This window comes from Rhinopithecus roxellana, chromosome 13 (genome assembly GCF_007565055.1).
Source record: "Rhinopithecus roxellana isolate Shanxi Qingling chromosome 13, ASM756505v1, whole genome shotgun sequence".
In the NCBI taxonomy this organism is placed as follows: Eukaryota; Metazoa; Chordata; class Mammalia; order Primates; family Cercopithecidae; genus Rhinopithecus; species Rhinopithecus roxellana.
In genome coordinates, this window is record NC_044561.1 from 8,104,784 (window position 1) to 8,126,451 (window position 21,668).

Sequence of the window (21,668 nt, forward strand, 5' to 3'; positions counted from 1 at the left end):
CCGGGCGAGGTGGTGGGCGCCTGTAGTCCCAGCTACTTGGGAGGCTGAGGCAGGAGAATGGCGTAAACCTGGGAGGCGGAGCTTGCAGTGAGCTGAGATCCGGCCACTGCACTCCAGCCTGGGCGACAGAGCAAGACTCCGTCTCAAAAAAAAAAAAAAAAACAGTAGACTTTCAGTTTCCAATTCTACTTGTAAGGAGCTTTGAAGTCACTACTCTGTCCTAACAAGTCAAATGCTAAACAGACTGAAAAAAATGAACAGTTCTCCTAGAATTTTCAAGAGAGGTGAGGACACAGGGCAAATCACTGCCTCCTATATTGAAGAGACAAATAAGCAAAACAGGGAGTCCTGGCTAGCTGGAGCAAAGACTCAAGAAACTTCCCAGGATGACAGTTCCTGGTCAGGTGACCTGAACTGTAACTGATGAATTACTTCAGGCTTAGCATGGACAACTGTGAGGGTTAAAAACTCCAGGTATACCCAGTCATAGGAGGCTCCCCACAATTTTGAGAGTTTTACCTCTAGGAGCTTGACCAGGTCCTCGCAATAAATACCAGAGGAAAATTATTTAGTGCTTCCAGCAGGGAGAGGAGAAAATAAACTATTGTGAAATACACCAGGGCCCTGTGTTCCTAACAGACCCTGCCCTCAGGAGACGCTACTTAACCAGAACCTAACCCTTTTTTAAAAAAAAGAAAACGTTTAGGTTCAGGGGTACACATGCAGGTTTGTTATACAGGTAACCTTGTGCCCTGAGGGTTTGTTCTACAGATTTTATCATCCAAGTACGAAGCAAAAGAAGCCAAGGCTGAGAAGACTGCATACTGTGTGAGTCTAACTAGATGACATTCTAAAAAGGCAAAACCACAGAGATGGTTTAAAAAAAAAAAAAAAAAAATTGTGGTCCTCAGAGGTTGTGGCGCAGGAGGTAGGTGGTGGTAGAAAGGGATAATTAGGTGATGCACAGAAGACTTTTAGGGCAGTGACAAATACTCTGCATGAAACCAATGGTGGATGCAAGTCATATACATTTGCCCAAACCAGTAGAATGTACAACTCCAAGAGTGAACCCTACTGTAAACTACGGACTTTGGGTGATTATCATATTTCAATGTAGGCTCATCAGTTGCAACAAATGTACCAACTGGTAGGGGATGTTGATGGGGGAGGCTATGCATTATTGGGGGCAGGATATATACAAGAAGTCTCTAACTTCCTCTTCTTAATTTTGCTGTAAACCTAAAACCGCTCTAGAAAGTTTAAGTTCCGTTTTTGGAAACATGACTGAGAATTCTTAATATTCTCCATCCATTCACATCAAGTTCTTAATTCTCATACCTTCTACAACATGTATCTTAATAGCCATAAACCATATATCACAAAGTCTGTTTTAATATTTTTTGACTAGAGATTAGACTTTACAAACTTTTAAGGTTTTGATACAGTGACCAATTCCTACAATATTTTAGTTGTTATACTTTAAGATTGTTAACTGATTTTCAAATTGGAAGTAATTTCTGCTCTACTTACATTTCTGCTGGTTTCATAGTTATGCCCATGGGGGCTGTGACACTCTGTAGATGACTCTTTTTTTTTTTTTTTTTTTTTTTTTTGAGATGGAGTCTTGCTCTGCCGCCCAGGCTGGAGTGCAGTGGCCGGCTCTCAGCTCACTGCAAGCTCCGCCTCCCGGGTTCACGCCATTCTCCTGTCTCAGCCTCCCGAGTAGCTGGGACTACAGGCGCCCGCCTCGTCGCCCGGCTAGTTTTTTGTATTTTTTAGTAGAGACGGGGTTTCACCGTGTTAGCCAGGATGGTCTCGATCTCCTGACCTCGTGATCCGCCCGTCTCGGCCTCCCAAAGTGCTGGGATTACAGGCTTGAGCCACCGCGCCCGGCCGACACTCTGTAGATGACGCTTTAAGGACATGGCTTCCCTGTGACTGCTCCTACTATGGAGTATGAGCCAACTATGTAGCAGCATTGCATTAAGTAACGGTAATTCTCTTATTTCTCTTGACCAGTCTCCTTGTGAATCGGCTTTAACCTGGAAAAGAATTATAAGACCTGGCATAAAACTTTAAAGATCAACTTACGTAAATCTGTGCTATCTCCTATTGAAATGTTACAATTATAAACTTGAACTGCCAATTTAGGTATTTTTTTCAATAAGATATAGGTTAACAGAACTGAATTCTATCCTAGGTGCAAAAAATTTTAATGGAGAGGCCATTGTGGGGGAGATGGCTCCAGAGCTTCAGGTTCCTATGTAGGCAGAGCAAATCCCAATGTAAACAGTAAAGCAAAGCCAGAGACTTTACCAATCAGAAACTACCAGTTACCAACTAGGGTTCTTCCACTTAAATAGAGCAAATGTATTTTGTCCTATTTCGCATCACCCTATAAAAGCTCACTGCTCACACTGCTGCAGCAGGGCATTCTGAACCCCTTCTGATTGAGTGCTGCACAATTTGTGAATCAGTCTTAGTGCAAATAAACTTAACTGTACTTGATGTGAAGTTTCTTTTGGAGCTTTTCGATGCTGTTAGATTCAGATTGGCTCATGATACTGTTCTATCACAGCAAGTGCTCCCTAAAAATTCAGTCTTTTGGTGGGAACTTTATTCCAAGGAATGACACTTGAAACATTTAACCAAGGATAGAGTAAGATGGCCAAATAGAGGCCTCCACTGATCATCCCTACAAGAGGAACACTAAGTTTGACAAGTATCTGCACAAAGGAAGCACTTTCATAGGAACCAAACATCAGGTGAGCACTCAGTGTCTGGTTTTTACTTTCTATTGCTGAAAGAGGCACTGAAGGTGGGAAAAACAGTCTTGAATTGCTGATGTCACCCTTCTCCCACCCCTGCATGGCGCGGAGAATCTGTGCAGTTGGGAGAGGGAGGGCACAGCAACTGTGAGGCTTTGCATTAAAATCAGCACTGCCCTGTCACAGCAGAAAGCAGACCTGCGCTGTACTCAGCTGATGGCCACCCATAGGGGGAACATTTGATTCTGGCCCTAGACAGAGGGGAATTGCCCATCCCAGTGGTCAGAGTTTGAGTTCTGGAAAGCCTCACCACCATGGGCTGGAGTGCTCTGTGGCCCTAAGTGAACCGGAGAAACAGTCTAGGCCACAAAAACTGCAATCCCTAGGCAAGTCCTAATGCTGATCTGAGCTCAGAGCTTGTAAACTGGGGCTGGAGGGGTAGGGGACGTGATCTACTGAGGACCAGTCAGGGTAGCTAAGAGAGTGCTTACATCACCCCAACCCAAGGCAGCACAGCTCAAAGCTCCAAAAGAGACCCCTTCTTTCTGCTTCAGGAGAAAAGAAGGAAGAGTGAAGACTTTGTCTTGTATCTTGGATACCAGCTCAGCTACAGTAGGATAGGACAAGAGTCAGGGTTGTGAGGCCCCCATTCTGGGCCCTAGCTCTTGGATGACATTTGTAGACATACCCTGGGCCAGAAGGGAAACCTGATGCTTTGAAGGGAAGGACCCAGCCCAGGCAGGATTCATCACCTACTGACTGAAGAGCCCTTGGGCTCTGAAGAACCAGCAATAATACCCAGGTAGAGTGTCGAGGGCCTTGAGTGGACTCAGAGATGCTGGTTTCAGGTGAGAACCAGCATATTCCCAGCTGTTGTGGCTATGGGGAGAGACTCCTGCTTGAGAAAAGTACAGGGAAAAGTAAAGGGGACTTTGCCTTGCACCTTAGGTACCAGCTCAGCCACAGTGGGGTAGAGCACCAAGCAGGCTTTTGGGGTCCCCAATCCCAGGACTTGGCTCATGGATGGCATTTCTGAACCTGCCTTGGGCCAAGGCGGAGCACGCTGCCCTGAAGGGTAATTCCTAGGCTTGGCAGCATTCACCGCAAGCTGACTGAAGAGTCCATGGACCTTAAGGGAACATTGGTAGTAGCCTAGCAGTACTCCCTATGAGCCTGTGGTGGTGGTGGCCATGGGGTGAGGCTCCTCTATGTGTAGAAAGAGAAGGGGGCCGGGTGCAGTGGCTCATGCCGGGAATCCCAAGACTTTGGGAGGCCAAGGCGGGTGGATCGCTTGAGGTCAGAAGGTCTGGCCAACCTGGTGAAATCCCGTCTCTACTAGAAATTAGCTGGGGTGTGGTGGTGGGTGCCTGCAATCTCAGCTACTTGGGAGGCTGAGGCACGAGAATCGCTTGAACCCAGGAGGTGGAGGTTGTAGTGAGCCGAGATTGCACCACTGCACTCCAGCCTAGGCGACAGAGCAAGACTGTCTCAAAAAATAAATAAATAAAAAGAAAAGAAAAAAGAAAGGGAAGAGTGAGAAAGGTCTGCATCATGTGGTTTGAGTGCCAGCTCAGCCACAGTACAACAGAATACCAGGTAGGTTTCTATGATTTTTGACTCCAGTCCCTGACCCCTGAATGGCATCTCTGCACCTGCCCGGGGCCTGGGGGAACTTACTGCCCCTGAAGGGAAGGACACTAGTCTGGCTGCTTTGCCACTTGATTGCAGAGCCTTAGGACCTTGATCCAACATAGGTGGTAGCCTGCTAGTGGTCACAGTGGGCGTTGGGAAAGACCCAGTGCTGTGGTGGCTTCAGGTCTGATCCAGTGCAGTCCCATTGGTCATCACCACAGGGGTGCTTGTGTCACCCCAAACCCAGATCCAGGTGGCTCAGCACAGAGAGAGACAGAAAGTAAGTGAACAAGACTCTCTGCCTGGTAATCCAGACGTCTTCTGGATCATACCAAGATCACCAAAGTGATATCACTATGAATCTGCAAGAACCATAGTATTACTGTGCTTGCGATGTTCCTTGATGCAGATGTGATTTAGATCACAATACCCAAGTCCTTCTGAATACTGGACAGCCTTCCCAAGGAAGATGAATACAAACAAGTCCGGATGGCGAAGACAATAATGAAAACCTAACTCTCAATGCCCAAACACTCATGAACTTCCCCAAGCATCAAGACCATCCAGGAGAACACGGACCTCAGCAAATGAACTCAATAAGGCACCAGGCACCAGGCACCAATCCTGGAGAAATAGATACGTGACCTTTCAGACAATTCAAAATAGCTATTTTGAGGAAACTCAAATTCAAGATAACAGAGAATTGAGAATTCTAGTAGATGAATTCTACAAAGAGATGGAAATAATTAAAAAGATTCAAGTAGAAATTCTGGAGTTGAAACATACCATTGACATATTGAAGAATACATCAGAGTCTCTTAAGAGCAGAATTAAATCAAGCAGAAGAATTGCTGAGCTCAGAGGCAGGCTGTTTGAAAATACATAGAGGAGATAAAAGAAAACACATAGACCTAATGTAAATGACGAGTTAACAGGGGCAGCACACCAACATGGCACATGTATACACATGTAACAAACCTGCACGTTGTGCACATGTACCCTAGAACTTAAAGTATCATAAAAAAAGAAAGAAAACACAGAAGCATGCCTACAAAATCTAGAAAATAGCCTCAAAGGGGCAAATCTAAGAGTTACTGTCCTTATAGACGAGGTAAAGAAAGAGATAATGGTATAAAATTCACTCAAAGAGATAGCAAAACTTCCCAAACCTCAAGAAAGGTATCAATATCTAAGTATAAGGTGGTTACAGCAGATTTAACCCAAAGACAACCACATCAAGGCATTTGATCATCAAACTCCCAAAGGTCAAGGATAAAGAAAGGATCCTAAAAGCAGCAAGAGAAAAATAACACAGAATGGAGCTCCAATACATCTGGCAGCAGACTTTTCAGTGGAAACCATACAGGCCAGGAGACAGAATTTGAAGTGCTGAAGGAAAAAAAAAATTACCCTAGAATAATATACCCAGTAAAAATATCCTTTAAACAGGAAGGAGAAAGACTTTTCCAGAAAAACAAAAGCTGAGGGATTTCAACACCAGATGTGCCCTATAAGAAACGCTAAAAGGGGTGCTTCAGTCAGAAAGAAAGGGATGTTGAGGAGCAATAGGAATTCATCTGAAGGTACAAAACTTACTGGTAATAGGAAGTGCACAGAAAAACACAGTATGATAACACTAATGGTGGTGTGTAAACTACTCTTAAGTAGAAATACTAAAAGGTGAACCAATCAAAAATAGCAACAACGTTAAGACATACAATAAGATATAAATAGAAACATAAGTTAAAAGGCAAAAGGACATAAACAGGTCTCAAATTTAAGAAAATCAAAATTATATCAAGTACTCTCTCAGACCACAGTGGAGTAAAACTGGAAATCAACTTCAAAAGGAACACCCAAAAACCATGCAAATATATGGAAATTAGATAACCTGTTCTTGAATGATCACTGGGTTAACAATGAAATCAAGATGGAAATTTTAAAGATTTGAACTGAATGATAATAGTGACACAACCCATCAAAACCTTCAGGATATAGCAAAAGCAGTACTAAGAGGAAAGCTCATAGCATTACATGCCTACATCAACAAGTCTGAAAGAGCACAAACAGACAATCCAAAGGTTACACCTCAAGGAACTAGACAAACAAGAAGAAACCAACCCCAAGCCCAGCAGAGGAAAAGAAATAATCAGCATCAGAATAGAACTAAACGAAATTGAAACAAAAAACCCACAATAGAGAAATGAAACAAAAAGCTGACTCTTTTAAAAGTTAAATAAAATTGGGCTGGGCGTGGTGGCTTATGCCTGTAATCCCAACACTTTGGGAGGCCGAGGCCGGTGAATCACACAGTCAGGAGTTCAAGACCAGCCTGGCCAAGATGGTGAAACCCCGTCTCTACTTAAAATACAAAAATTAGCCAGGCATGGCCGGGCATGGTGGCTCACACCTGTAATCCCAGCACTTTGGGAGGCCGAGGCGGGCAGATCACGAGGTCAGGAGATCGAGACCATCTTGGCTAACACAGTGAAACCCCGTGTCTACTAAAAATACAAAAAACTTAGCCGGGTGTGGTGGCGGGCACCTGTAATCCCAGCTTCTAGGGAGGCTGAGGCAGGAGAATGGCGTGAACCTGGGAGACAGAGCTTGCAGTGAGCCGAGAACACACCACTGCACTCCAGCAAGGGTGATGGAGCGAGATTCTGTCTCAAAAAAAAAAAAAAAAATCAAAACAATTGAACTCATGGAGATAGAGTAGGATGGTTACAGAGTCTGGGAAGGGTAGTGGGAGGTTGGAGGGGAACGTGGCGATGGTTAATGGGTACAAAAAATGGAAGAAATGAGTAAGACCTAGTATCTGCTAGTACAAAAGGGTGACTAAAGTCAAAAATAATTTAATTGCGCATTTTAAAATAACTAAAGGAATATAATTGGAATGTTTGTAACACAAAGGACAAATGCTTGAGGGGACAAATATCCCACTTACCCTGATGTGATTATGTACTGCATGCCTGTATCAAAATACCACATGTAACCCACACATATACATACCTACTATGTACCCACAAAAACTGAAAGATAACAAAATTTAAATAAAGTTTTTTTTTTTTTTTTTTTTTTTTTACATAGGTTAGTGAATTACTTTGATTCTAGGTACTTGACTCTTAAGGATATATTTGAAAAATGCATCTTCCAAATGCCATGAGCAAATGTCCAGAATATTAATTAGATAGATGTAATACAGAGCTATGTGCCAAGCACGTTACATGCATTCTTAGTGTTTCTTATTCTGTCAATATAGAAAATATGAGCAGTCTAAAAAGGGAACAGCAATCGTAGTCATTACTGAGACTCAGTTTCCTTTTTGCATTCCTCTTCATTTGACCCAACCATGACATGATGATTTTGAAACTGTCTTACCATTCTTCTGCCTTGCACGATGTTTGCATTTTTCAAAACTCTTCCTGAGACGGACAAAAAGTTGGTATCAAATTTCAAATCCCAGAGTTGAAGTAAGTCTCGTACTTTTTTATTACTGAAAATTAAAATATCGCCAAGATGATCAAACCAAGTAAGGTAACCAAAAGCAGTTAGCCACTTGTGCAAGGCAATTTCCTTCTATTCCAAGGTTCACGATCACTTGTCCGCAGCATTGAGATGCGGCAGTACCTTCCCTGAAACTCTGACATCTTGTTTTTGCTCTCATGTTCATAAAGGTACATAAAGCCTTTTGATTTCATTCTTCCCCGCCTAGCCTCCTAACTGCAATGATAGAAAAACTAGAGTCATGCGCCAACAACAACAAAATTCTTCCCATTGTCACTTGCTAATAGAAGAAACTGAGATGCCAGGGTTGAGATGCCATCAGCTTCATTGCAACACTATGGCACATGCACACACAAACACTCAGCCAGAAAAGCAGCACTTACTCTTGTACAGTATTGATGAATTCTTTTAATGTGTGATGCCTTCTTCTTGGACTCAGTCTTGTATGTTTAGCCAATTCTTTCATAGTGCTGTAATCTTTACGTATTTCATCTGTTAGACCTTTAAAAAAAATCCAAAAGATACACCTGAACAAGCATGAATTTGTGTGAGGACTAAATTATAACAGCTGGAGGAACCTACTACCTTACCAAGGAGACACACTTCGAATTCCCTGAAAAGCTTGCACTAAGTCATAGTTATGCCTGACTTTAAAGAGGGGCTGTAAGCCATCAGCACCTGTCATGGAGCACAGCTGAGGAATCAGCAGGATAGGTTCACGTTGTGTACCCGTTAGGCCCTTTTTCCAGCTGCCCTGGCTGACCAAAAGTGGCTGTTTCTTCACAGTGACAATTTCTTTATGTTGCTGCTCAACAAACAAGAGACCAGCATGACCACCAGTGAGACCTTAGAAACATCACACACACAGGCTCACAAGTGCATATGTGAGACTACAAATGAAGGGCCACAGGCGTGCTGGTGACATAGCTTCCCCAAGTTTAATAGTGTACTATGAATACTCTCAAAATTCTCTTACCTTTGATATGCCAGGGACCTTTCCTTGTGAGCATACTTGGCCAAAGACAGGACTCCCACGAAACATGACACTGGAATCGTCAAGTTACTCTAACATTGTATATGAGAGTGGGTGAGACAGGATCTGTAGTGGGTCTCACCAGGCTTGCCTTGAAAACTCCCAAAGCATACTGAAAACTGTCGAGAAGACAGTTTGAAGAGTGGCTGTAAGCCATCAGTACCTGTCATGTAGCACAACTGAGGAATCAGCAGGATACGTTCACGTTGTGTACCCACAAATGCCATTAGCAAGTGTCCAGAATATTAATTAGCTAGACATAATACAGAGCTTACTATGTGCCAAGCACCTTACATGCATTCTTGGTGTTTCTTATCCTCTCAATAGAGAAAGAATGAGCAGTTTGGAAAGGGAACAGCAATCGTAGTCATTACTGAGACTCAGTTCTTTTAGCATTACTCTTTATTTGACCCAGTTTGGGAGGCCAAGGCAGATGGATCACCTCAGGTCAGGAGTTCAAGGCCAGCCTGACCAATATGGTGAAATCCCATCTCTACTAAAAATACAAAAATTAGCCAGGTGTGGTGGCAGGCGCCTGTAGTCCCAGCTACTTGGGAGGCTGAGGCAGGAAAATTGCTTGAACCTGGGAGGTGGAGGTGGCAGTGAGCAGAGATCATGCCACTGCACTCCAGCCTGGGAGACGGAACAAGACTATAACTCAAAAAATAAAAAATAAAGAGTATGATAGTAGCCACTTTTAAGACTGAAAGAAGGGAAAGAAGGGGTCACACTGGCACCATTCTAGTAATGGGACATTATCCTATATACAAGGCACTTGGATGCATGGATAATAGATCAGTCAAGCTATAATCCTCTAAAAGGAAAATACATATGTTTATATGACAAATATGTTCAAGTATCTAAATAAGATAAACTGAAATACATGAAAGTTTACAATTTAAATATATTTAAAGAAATACAGTTTCATACCTGCCTGTAGTAGTCTATATAGGTGATTTTGCTGCCATCTGATCTGTTAAATGTGTCTTCAGGATTCTGCTTCCAATCAATATCATCCACTCTGTAGGTTTTGTTGTTGTATCTGTGGAATAATTACAACTGGTATCATTTCCGACTTATTCATTGCATGGAACCATCCACACAGGAAGTAAGACTTTTGTTTTTTTGAGACAGAGTCTCACTCTGTTTCCCAGGCTGCAGCGCAGTGGCATGATCTCGGATCACTGCAAGCTCCACCTCCCGGGTTCACGCCATTCTCCTGCCTCAGCCTCCCGAGTAGCTGGGACTACAGGCGCCCGCCACCTCACCCGGCTAGTTTTTTGTATTTTAGTAGAGATGGGGTTTCACTGTGTTGGTCAAGATGGTCTCGATCTCCTGACCTTGTGATCCGCCCACCTCGGCCTCCCAAAGTTCTGGGATTACAGGTGTGAGCCACCACGCCCAGCCGAAAATAAGACATTTTTAATCCTGCAAGGAATTGCAGGATATATTAGATTTACTATGATGTAATTCACATACTGCACAACTCACCCACCTGAGCATACGATCACCTGTTTTTTTCTATAGCCAGAGTTGTGCAATCATCAAGACAAAGAAACATAGGCAGTCACTTCCCATTTTAGCCTAATTCACCAGCCTTCAGGCAACCACTAGTCTACTTCCTGTCTCAACACATTTGCTCATTCACTTCATATAAACTGAGTCATACAACGTGTATTCTTTCCCGACTGGCTTCTTTCACTTAGCATCATGTTTAAGGTTCATCCACGCTGAAGTCTTAGCACTTAATTCCTTTCCATTTCCAAATAATATTCTATTGTATGATATCCCACCTTTTGTTTATCCATTCACCAGCTGGACATTATGATTGTTATGCACTTTTGGTTACCATAAGGTTACGAACATTTGTGTGCCAATTTTAGTAAACATGTTCTCATTTCTCTTGTGTATTTAAGTAGGAATAAAATTACTGGTTCATATGGTGATGATATAGGAGTTAAAAAGGAATTTAGGTGGTTAGTAAAAGTTCTCGGTGGAATTTTCTCTTAAGAAAGCAGCCCCCAAACCATTTGTTTTCTAACAAAACGCAGCCTGAAAAATCAAGCTGCAAGCATAGGTAAGCAAGCTGGAAGCTTGCATAGTTGAATGCCAGCAGTTATGCCAGAAGCCAGTATATCCAACATGGAAGTTCTCTTCCCTTCTCCTTGTTGCCACGTGTGCAGGTGTTATGGTGCCGGCCAGGTGGAGACCACATCCACATTAAAGATTAGAGCACGATAGCCAGCCTCTTTGCAGGCTATGTCAATGGCACACCTGGTCCAGCCAATCCTCTGGGCTCTATGTAAATCAGACGCCACCTCCTCAAGCCCCTCTATGAAACCAACCCATCCCTCTGCAAAGGGGGAGCCCCATTTGGAATGCCCCTCCCCCTGCAAGGGGGGATTTTCTCTTCTTTAACCTACTCAGCTTTCTGCTCCTAAACCCACACCTCCTGCGTCGGCATCTCCGCTTTCCTCAGTGTGAGACAACAAACCTAGTAAATTTCCTCCAACAAGGCCGCTTCAGCAATGCACATCTTTAGCATTTTAAGAAAGTGCCAGACTGTTTTCCAAAGAAGCCAAACCATTTAATATTCCTACAAGCAGCATACTAGGGTTGCTTCTGAGCGTTCCACATCCTTGCCGATACTTGTCAACATCTGTCTAATTTTAACCATCGTAGTAGCTATGAAATGATACCTCATTGTGGTTTTCACTTGCATTTCTATGATGGCTACTGATGATGTACATTTTCATGCATTGGCCACTTGTACATTTTGTTTAAATATATCTGCAGAAGTATCTAATCTTTTGTCCATTTAAAAAAATACGTTGTCTCTCAAGTATTGTTTGTATATTCTAGATACAGGTTACTTAGGTGATTTGTAAACATTTTCCCCACTTTTTCCAGTTGTGTTTTCACAATTTTGATAGTATACTTTGAGTAACTTTTTAATTTGGTGAAACCCAATGTGTTTATGTTTCTTTTGTTATCACTTCTGCTTTGAGTGGCTTATCTAAGGTTTTGCCTAGCTCAAAGTCAAAAAGACTGAATCTTTTTTCTAAGAATGTTATGCTTTTAGTTCTTAAATGTAGGTCTATTGAGTTGGTTTTTGAATTAAATTGGAATTGTGTGAACTGCATGAGGAAGGTGGATATTCAGTTATCCCAGCAACATTATTGAAAAGATTATTCTTTCCCCTTTTGAATTGCCTTATTTGTCAGAAGTCAACTAAGTGGAGGGTTAACCTTCTGGACTTATTTCATTGGTCTCTATCTATCGTTAGGCCAACATCACACTGTCTTGATTACTAGAGCTTTCTGGTAAGTTTTAAAATTGAGAAGTGCGAGTCCTCCAATTGTGTCCCTGTAAGATTGTGTTGGCTAACTAACTGGTTCTTTAAATCCATTCTCTCATCAATTTAAGATTTCTGTTGTAGAAAGATTTTAAAACTTCCTTCAAATGGGAAATGGCTGATGGATTATAACTAAGCACTGGTTTTTAAACTAGCTAAATGCCTACAACAAAGAGGAAAAGGAAAGAAATTCAGAAACAGCTTAGTGTTATGTGCAAGGTAGGGTTCAGAACAAATGGACTGGCATTAGGGATGACAAGAGAGTGAGGTCTACAATTGACACATTCTTCTCCCAAGTTGTATAACCAGAGGAGAGATGGGACCAGTTGTTCTTGCCATTTCTACTCCTGAACTTCAACATTTAGTGATCAGAAAACTATAGGACCAACTCTTGGGAGGGGGTGGGGCGGGAGTTAAAGTGACTGGATAGGTTTTTTTGTGGCTCACATCAGCACAGAGGGTAATGCCGTTTTCATATTGAAGAATAGAAGTAACATAACCAAGCCAGATTTCCAAACTGGTACTAAAATAAATTACATGAGAGTATTAAGTCCGAGCTCTTCACATAAAGTCAAGGGCTTCTGGGCCTAAGCTCTGGGTCTAAAAATTGGTACTTAAGAGTCAGTTTTAAGTATTTGTTCTTAGTCTTTTGAAGGACCTTCAGATAAACATTTATTGGATGTGCTATTTATACCATTTTTGTTAAACTTTTTTATCACCCACAGGCTTAAAGTATTATATCCATATTTATCTGTAACATAACTTACATGTAATATATACATATACCAGTGAGTAATATAGAGAGATATAGTTGCTATGGTTGAAGATATTTTCAAAGACAAATTACCCATTTTGGATGATTGTTTAGGCTTAACAATGTGTATGCAACAACTGAATACCTCAAGGTTTATATTTATCATACTAAGATTTTTAAAGTGACTCTTACTTTAAGTTGACATTATACTAAATTGTTCATGGTTAGTGGATATCATTTAAAAGGCCATCACTTTTAAGGCATACCACTTCAAATGTGAAATGAATAACTTTCTCAAAAAATCCTATGTTTAAGTCTACAGAATATGAAATTTTCTTCTTTATACAAACCCATGACAGTACAACTGAATTGCCTTCTTTTTGGTATAATAGTTGTGACCAACTTGCCCAAAATCCAGCAGCTTGAAAGTTCTAGAAATGGAAAGAATAGATTTTGTTGAAAGTAGCAGGTACATCATTAAGCATTTGGTAAGACATATAAGGGAAAGAAAAAAAATCTGCCAGTGACTGTTTATATTATCAATGAACACAAAGTACCTGATAACTAAGTTACATTATGAGGTGGATATTAAGGTTCATTTAACCTCAATTGTTCCATCTCCTTATAAACACAATATTATAGAAAGGTTATCAAAATGTTCTTCATTCTCAAAACTGAACTAAGGCCTCTTTTTCAAACTGTGCCTTTTTTTTTTTTGAGACAGAGTCTTGCTCTGTCACCCAGGCTGGAGTGCAGTGGCACAATCTCTGCTCACTGCAACCTCCACTTCCTGGGACCAAGTGATCCTCCTGCCTCAGCCTCCCAAGTAGCTTCCTCTCGGAAGCACCCACCACCATGCCTGGCTAATTTTTGTATTTTTAGTAGCGGCAGGGTTTCATCGTGTTGGCCAGGCTGGTCTGGGACTCCTGACCTCAAATGATCCAGCTGCCTCAGCCTCCCAAAGTGCTGGGATTACAGGCGTGAGCCACCATGCCCGGCCTCAAACTCTGCCTTTCAAATTTTAACTTTCAATATTTAGTCATTGTAGTGACCATAGAATAAAACATGTATTTCCTACAGAGACATACACAGATGTGCATAGCTGATGTCTATTACTCTTTCTAGGCAGCTATGAGACAAAGAGCAGGGATAGGCCAGGAGAAGAACATTGAGGATAAGCCACTGAACTTGCATATTCTAGTTGAACCTCAAGTATCATTTCATCTCCAAGACCCTTCACTCCCTTAATACACGAGGACTATGAAGAACACAAAGTGCTGGAAGCAAATGGCCGTGTTCCACACCACTACACAGTGAAACAACCGAATAGCAAAGAAACTCAACCTGGTCACATACCTTCTAAAGAGAATGTTGTAATAGCGTAGGCAATCTGGCGACGTGAGCCTGATTTCTTTGGAAAACTCAACTGTAATCTTCACAAATTTTTTGTCTTTGGTCATGCTCAACCATTCCACTCTTTGAGATTAAAAACAAAAAGTCCAGATATTCTTCCAAAAAACTCAGCTTCATTGCACGGCAAATCACCACGTCACCTGGCTATCCAACACACCATCGTGATGGAGCAGTCTTTCCCACAGAAGCACGTGCATGTAGAAAACATGATTCACAAGAGTGAAGAGTTGGAATTAAATACTTAAGTTGAAATATTTTACTTAAGCTCCTGAAAACAATTTAATTGTTCAGTTAATATAGAAATTTATGGAAGAAAATAAGTTCTCTATTTTTTTTTTCTGCTAGGAGTTGGGGGCTGAAGTTTCGAAGGAAACAAATAGAATAAAAAAAAAAAGTATCTAAAACTTTTTCAGCATTTGTGAGCCACGTTGTGCTATTAAATTTCACTTAAGCATTAAAATTAGAGGCATTATTGAATATCAGTGATAACCAAACATGGCACGTAGGTTTCACTACAAGTCATATGGGCAAGAGATCTTTGGGGCGTCTCAACAAACAACTGCACAAAAATAGGTGTTTATTATAATAAAGTAAAAACAAGAGAAAGAACACAGGAAAATGTGAAATAACATTACTTAACCCGCTCTTTTAGTGGCCGAGATAATAATAAAGAGTTTCCATCAAATATATGGCACTCTCCAAATTTCCTTCTATGTTGATCAAGTAAAATTGTACGGAGATTTCCATCTGCTATATCTGGTCTGTAGTCAACGTTGTATTTATATGCAACCCACTGAGGACGAGAAATCACTCGGAAGTGGTTGGCGAGTAGCTGTACCACTGTATCCTCTGAACCTGAAAAACTGAGCCATGTGACTATAAAGAAACAGACTGATTAGGCCCAAACAGTTTGGACACCACAGTATTAAAAGCCAAAGTTAGGGCTGGGAACAGTGGCTCATGCCTATAATCCCAACACTCAGAGGCGGAGGCAGGGGGATCACCTGAGATCAGGAGTTCCAGACCAGTCTGGCCAACATGGTGACCCTGTCTCTATTAAAAATACAAAAAAATTAGCTGGGCACAGTGGCGGGTGCCTATAATCCAAGCTTCTCAGGAGGCTGAGGCAGGAGAATCACTTGAACCTATGAGGCAGAGGCTGTAGTGAGCCGAGATCACACCACTGCCCTCCAGCCTGGGCAAGAAGAGCTAAACTCCATCAAAAAAAAAGCCAAGCCAAGCCAAGCCAAAGTTAGGTCAGACAAGGAGATAAATAACATTTGTAATGCACCTGATTTGCAGAATGCCTATCAATTTCAGTGAGCCCTTATGCAAGCATACATTTAGGAAGTTTAAGATATTGAACAATAGATTAAAAATTAGAACATTTGTGGTTTACAAAAGGAGAAAAAGTGCCACCTTATGTGATTTTAAAAAAAGTCTCAGCACAGGCCAGGGCATGGTGGCTTACACCTATAATCCTACCCCTTTGGGAGGCCCAGGTGGGAGGATGGTTTGGGCCAAGAGTTCCAGACCAGCCCGGGCCAGGTGGGAGGCACCTCTACTTACAGTGATGACAGAAAGCTTTCCAGAATTTATTAAACAAAGCTTTTATCAAAAGTTTAAAATGGGCCAGGTGTGGTGGCTCATTCCTGTAATCTCAGCAGTTTGGAGGGCCCAGGTGAGAGGATGGCTTGGGCCAGGAGTTCTAGACCAGTAAGACCCTGTCTCTACAAAATTAAAAAATATATACATCTATTTGGGCATGGTGGTGCTCACCTGTAGTCCCAGCTACTCAAGGTGGGAGGAACAGCTGAGCCCAGGAGTTCAAGGCTGAAGTGAACATCACTGTACTCCAGCCTGGGCGACAGAGCAGGACCTTATCTCTCAACGGAAAAAATAAAAAAGGTAAAAACCAACAGCTCCATAAACATTGAGTTCTAGGCCAACATACCTGTTTTTGAGTCTTTAACATGCATCATATATCGCCTGTTCACCACCAGGTCCTGAAAAACTCCACCAATCTCCTCTCCTGCAAGGGCGCTGTATGCAACCCAGCCTCAGGTCCAGGTTCCTTCACTCCTGCGTAAATGTAAACACCAGACGTTTAAACAATAAAAAGGGAAGAATAGAAAAGCCAGTATTAACACCCAGCATAAGTTTGCTGGAGGTAAAAAAGATGCCACCCAAGGTTCCAAAACACATTTCGGTGACATGTTGCCACAAAAGCATAACCTTACCCAGAAACCTTTCCCAAGGAGTCCCCAGTTCCCATCCATGGTTGCCTCAGCACTTTCTTCATTCCTGCTACATATTTGCCCCATTCCTTTGTGTTTTTGTTCATGGTACAAGATTCTAGAAACCTTGGTACTGACTCTGTCACTAAGCCTATCTCCTGGCACTACACTGCCCCCTAGTGGGCATCATAAAATGCCAAATAAGCCAATCATTTAAAAAATCTATAAAACTGGCTTTTAGGCGACAGAGCGAGACTCCGTCTCAAGAAAACAAACAAACAAACAAACAAACAAAAAAAACAACAACAACTGGCTTTTAACACAAAACTGATCTATCCTTTATATTAAGAGCAACTAGGAAAGGATGACACTATTTTAACTTCCATTCTAAGGTTCATAGTGATGTAGGTATTCTACAAAGTTAACCTTTAAATGACAGCACAATGCAGTCTTTCAGTGACAAGAGAGGCATCCTGAAGGAATATGCACACATTGTTGTAAATCCTGTACCCCTGAATGGCCAGGACGTCTGTGCCTTGGCTTACAACAATGGTCTTCCTCAAAATTTTACTTCTGGAGGCTATTTTTTAGTTTATGATGATCTTACGAAGTAAGTGTCTCCATTTCTATGACAGACTAACTACATTTTACACATAAAATTGGAAACAATTTTATCAAACTCCCAACTAGTTCCTGACACATCCAGCAATCAAATTCATCATATTAAAATGTCAGCAAAAGAAAACAGGTTATCCTAGCTTGGCACCTTGGCACTCGCTACAAAACACGTACTTTTATTTTTTGAGACGGAATCTCACTCTGTCACCCAGGCTGGAGTGCAGTGGCACCATCTCAGCTCACTGGAACCTCTGCCTCCTGGGTTCAAGCGATTCTCCTGACTCAGCCTCCTGAGTAGTTGGGATTACAGGCACACGCTACCATGCCTGGCTAACTTGTCTATTTTTAGTAGAGATAGGATTTTGCCTGTTGGCCAGGCTGGTCTCAAACTTCTGGCCTCAAGTGATCCACCCACCTGGGCCGCCCAAAGTGCTGGTGTGAGCCACCACGCCCAGTCCACGTAATTTATACATACTATTTAATAACAACCCTTCAGATGGGATCTGATTATTAAAAATATGTGTTTTAATTTTATGTATTCAAATATATAAGCTCATTTTATAGGTTCTGGATTTTGTTTTGGTTTAATATTTATCTATAATACAATTTTTTAGTGTTTCAAGTTTTGACTCATCGCAAGCTATTTTGCTATAGAAAGCAAAGTGGAGAATCCAGACTAAAGTTGAATCACATTAGCCAAATCCTAAGCAAATGACAATATCTGAGCCTGTGTGCATGAGCGCTTGTATAAATGAGGATAACCTGTCAGCCTGCAATGTAGGTAACAGGTTCAACCTGTTAATGCCACAATTTAAAAAGGCAAGAAAATGGTGTTCTTAGAATTCCATTAAGTTAACTTAGAGTTATCATCTGCAAATGTGTCATCTAAATTTGAAAAGCAATTATGTTGATCTGGCCAATAAACAGTGACTTCCATTTCTCTTCCACAAGACATAGGTGAAGAAAACACTATCAGATAATTCACTGCACGAAGAGAGACAGTTGCAAGCTGCACACACTTCCCATCCCAGCAAACCTCACAGGGGTCCTGAGGCTCTGTCTAGAACCTTCTACCGCTGTGGTGGCCCTTCACACATGAAGCATCCCCTGCCCCTCATGTCCTTGCCTCCTTTCACCTTGAGACTGTGCTGCTCCTCTTGGCTGCAGAGGTCTAACCACTGGGACTTCCTCCCTCAGTGGCCGGGGTGTCCGCTGCAACTGAGTGGGCTCCTGGGTCTGCATGATTTTGGAAATAGAAATAATGAGCAGTGCCCCACTGTGTTCATTCTCCCTCCAAATGGCACTTTCAGGGCACAAGGCAAAGGAACTTCCTCTGCAAAGCTCACATTCCAGTGACAGAAACTAAGTTGTAATAAGCAACATACATAGCACCTTGTGTGGTAATTGCTAAGGAAACAAAGAACAAAACAAACCAAGGAGAAAAATGATTGGGAAGGTGGGGTGTGAAGGGGCAGGTTTCACTAGCCGATGGGGGCAAAGGAAGGCCTCAGTGAGAAAGTGCCATTGAACCCAAGACTTGGAGGTGCTGAGTTGAATTAGCAAAGTTACCCAAGCCAGAGGTGAAGGAAAAAGAGCAGAGTTCAGCAGCTGGGAATGTTCAAGGAAGAATGAGGCAGCCAGTATGGCTGGAAGAAGGAAAGGGAGCGAGATGTCAGTGAGATGAAGGGAAGGTCATTTTAAGGAAATTGTTTCTGACTGATAAAATCAGAGCTGTGACAGAGGCCAGGTGCGGTGGTTCACACCTATAACCCAGCACTTTGGGAGGCTGAGGTGGGCGGATCACCTGAGGTCAGGAGTTCGAGACCAGCCTGGCCAACGTGGAGAAACCCCGTCTCTACTAAAAATACAAAATTAACTGGGCATGGTGGTGCATGCCTGTAATCCCAGCTACTCGGGAGGCTGAGGCAGGAGAATCACTTGAACCCGGGAGGCAGAAGTTGCAGTGAGCCGAGATTACACCATTGCACTCCAGCCTGGGCAACAAGAGCCAAACTCTGTCTTTTTTAAAAAAAAAAAAAAAAAAAAAAAGCAGCTGTGACAGGATGCCAGGCAGAGGAATGACATGAACTGATTTGTCGGGTTTGGTGTTGGGAACAGGCTGAGTGAGAGACAAGGAAATAGCAAGGGATGTAAGCTGTTCAGGCCAGAAGGCAGGGATAGGGGTGGTGAGAAATTGTCTGATACTGGATTAGTTTTTGAGAAAAAAAACTAGAGGTCAGGCATGGTGACTCACACCTGTAATCTCAGCACTTTGGGAGGCTGAGGCGGGTGGATCATGAGGTCAGGAGATCAAGACCATCCTGGCTAACACAGTGAAACCCTGTCTCTACTAAAAATACAAAAAATTAGCCAGGCATGGTGGCGGGCGCCTGCAGTCCCAGCTACTTGGGAGGCTGAAGCAGGAGAATGGTGTGAACCCAGGAGGCAGAGATTGCAGTAAGCTGAGATCATGCCACTGAACTCCAACTTGGATGACAGAGCGAGACTCCATCTCAAAAAAAAAAAAAAAGAAAAGAAAAAATTGAGAAAACCCTGTGATTGTTTTTGAGAAGGGCTTGAGGTCATAAAGATAGGATGAAACCATAGACTTTTGGCCTGAGCAAACAGAAGAATGGAAGTCCTTCTGATGAGGTGGATATGGCATGATAGGGCAGATTGGGAGTGTGAGGTGTCTGTGGACACGCGTGGGGGTGTTGGGTGGTGCAGGAGAGGTTCTGGCCAAGGAGATAAATATGGGGATCTGTCCACACACCAGATAGCATTTGGACACTGGATAACTTCACCAAGGGAGTGAGAATATGGAGAAAAAAGATGTGGCTCAAGGGCTGGGGCTTGGCAATATCAAGAGGCCATAGAGGAGAACGCCACAAAGGAGAGCAAGTACGGGTGGTCAGTGATGAAGGAGGTAACCTAAACGCCAAGTGGAGCGAGTTGATCAGGAGAAAAGAGGTCGCAAATGTGCCGAGGAAATGTGAAGGGGCAAGTCTGAGGAAAGCTGCCCTGTGAATCTGGCAGAGTGGAAGGGCCCAGGGAAGGTTTCTTGATGAATGGGAGTGAACTCAGTGAGTCTATAGACAATGGGAATGATTTAGGAGAACACACCTGCTGACTTGGGTTGTGTCAAGTCAAGAAAGGAAAGTTGCAGGAGACATGCCCTAGACAGAGGACTGGCTAAGGGGCTAAGTAGAGATATTTGCTTTAGGTAGGAATAAAGATGGTGCCCTAGGATCTCCAGTGAGGGGTTGGACTATGGCTCATGAGTGAGGAGACAAGACGGGGAGCCACTGACACTCTCACTGGATGCTTTATCTCAGTGACACAGAAGTCAATGTTGAAAACTGAGAATTAGGACCAGGAGGAGGAATTGAGGTTGGAGGGCTTAGGAGAAGGAGAGAGGAGCAACAATCACACCGCACAATAAGTGGACCTGGAGGGTGGCATGCTGCTTCCATGCAGTATAGGGTCGCCCTGAAGGATGTCAGGTGGGGCCCCTCAGCGCCACTATGGATCCTATTGTGTGAAGGCAAAGTGGATATGCAATAAGAGAAGACAAAACAGAGCAGGCATAACAAGTTTTCAACACGACTGGAAATTCTGTCTAACTCAGGCTGTGCCAGGACATTCAGGAAGTTGCTCATTCTGGGTCACTTCCAAAGAGGAGACACTGGCAGAAGCCAAGAGATCTAGAAATATTTGCATCTACTTTTGGCTGAAAGTCAGTCTGCTTGCACATGTGAAAATGTGAGAAGGAAGCAGTAGAGAGTACATCCGAGTAAAGCCTCCCCATGCTGCCATCTATAGAGCCTGACTTATGAACTTTTTTAGTCCTCACTTAGCACTATACCTGAACTAGCCTGGCTCAACAACCAATTCTATGTTCTTTTCAGTACAGGCACGTATCTCTTGCAGAAAGAAAACAATGAACGTTACAGAGCTCACTGTAGCTGATCCAGGTGCTTCGGGTCCCCCAGGTGCCTCTTGTTGGTAGCTCTCCCTGCGGCGGGCTCTGCCTCAGGCGCGAGTCCTGGCCCTACCAGGCATTGTGGTCCTGAAGGTGATGACTCTGAAGAACACAGTCATATTAGACATCTCTGTGGAGTTGCCTGGTGTCTTACTCTTTTCAGTGTTGCTACAACAGAATATCTGAGGCTGGGTAATTTATAAAGGAAGAGGTGTGTTTGGCTCATCATTCTGGTGGCTGGAAAGTCCAAGATTGGGCACCCCATCTGGTGAGGGTCTCGTGCTGCTTCAACTCATGGTAGAAAGTGAAAGTGGGGGAGAGGTGTGGACAAAGACCACATGGCAAGAAGTGAAACAAGAAAAACTGAGG

General features: G+C 42.8%; 1 protein-coding gene across 1 annotated transcript in view; it reads right to left on the bottom strand.

Moving 5' to 3' along the window:
- Positions 1 to 21,379, bottom strand: part of LOC115892741 (piwi-like protein 3) — a 35,934-nt gene extending 14,555 nt beyond the window's left edge. Inside the window, 15 exon segments of the mRNA XM_030914510.1 lie at positions 1,531 to 1,574; positions 1,899 to 2,042; positions 7,782 to 7,896; positions 8,291 to 8,408; positions 8,586 to 8,712; positions 9,871 to 9,982; positions 12,463 to 12,496; positions 12,685 to 12,818; positions 13,400 to 13,480; positions 14,406 to 14,525; positions 15,098 to 15,317; positions 16,417 to 16,485; positions 16,488 to 16,544; positions 18,454 to 18,553; positions 21,278 to 21,379. Coding sequence (XP_030770370.1) covers positions 1,531 to 1,574; positions 1,899 to 2,042; positions 7,782 to 7,896; positions 8,291 to 8,408; positions 8,586 to 8,712; positions 9,871 to 9,982; positions 12,463 to 12,496; positions 12,685 to 12,818; positions 13,400 to 13,480; positions 14,406 to 14,525; positions 15,098 to 15,317; positions 16,417 to 16,485; positions 16,488 to 16,544; positions 18,454 to 18,553; positions 21,278 to 21,379 — 1,577 coding nt within the window.
- Positions 21,380 to 21,668: the final 289 nt, after the last annotated feature.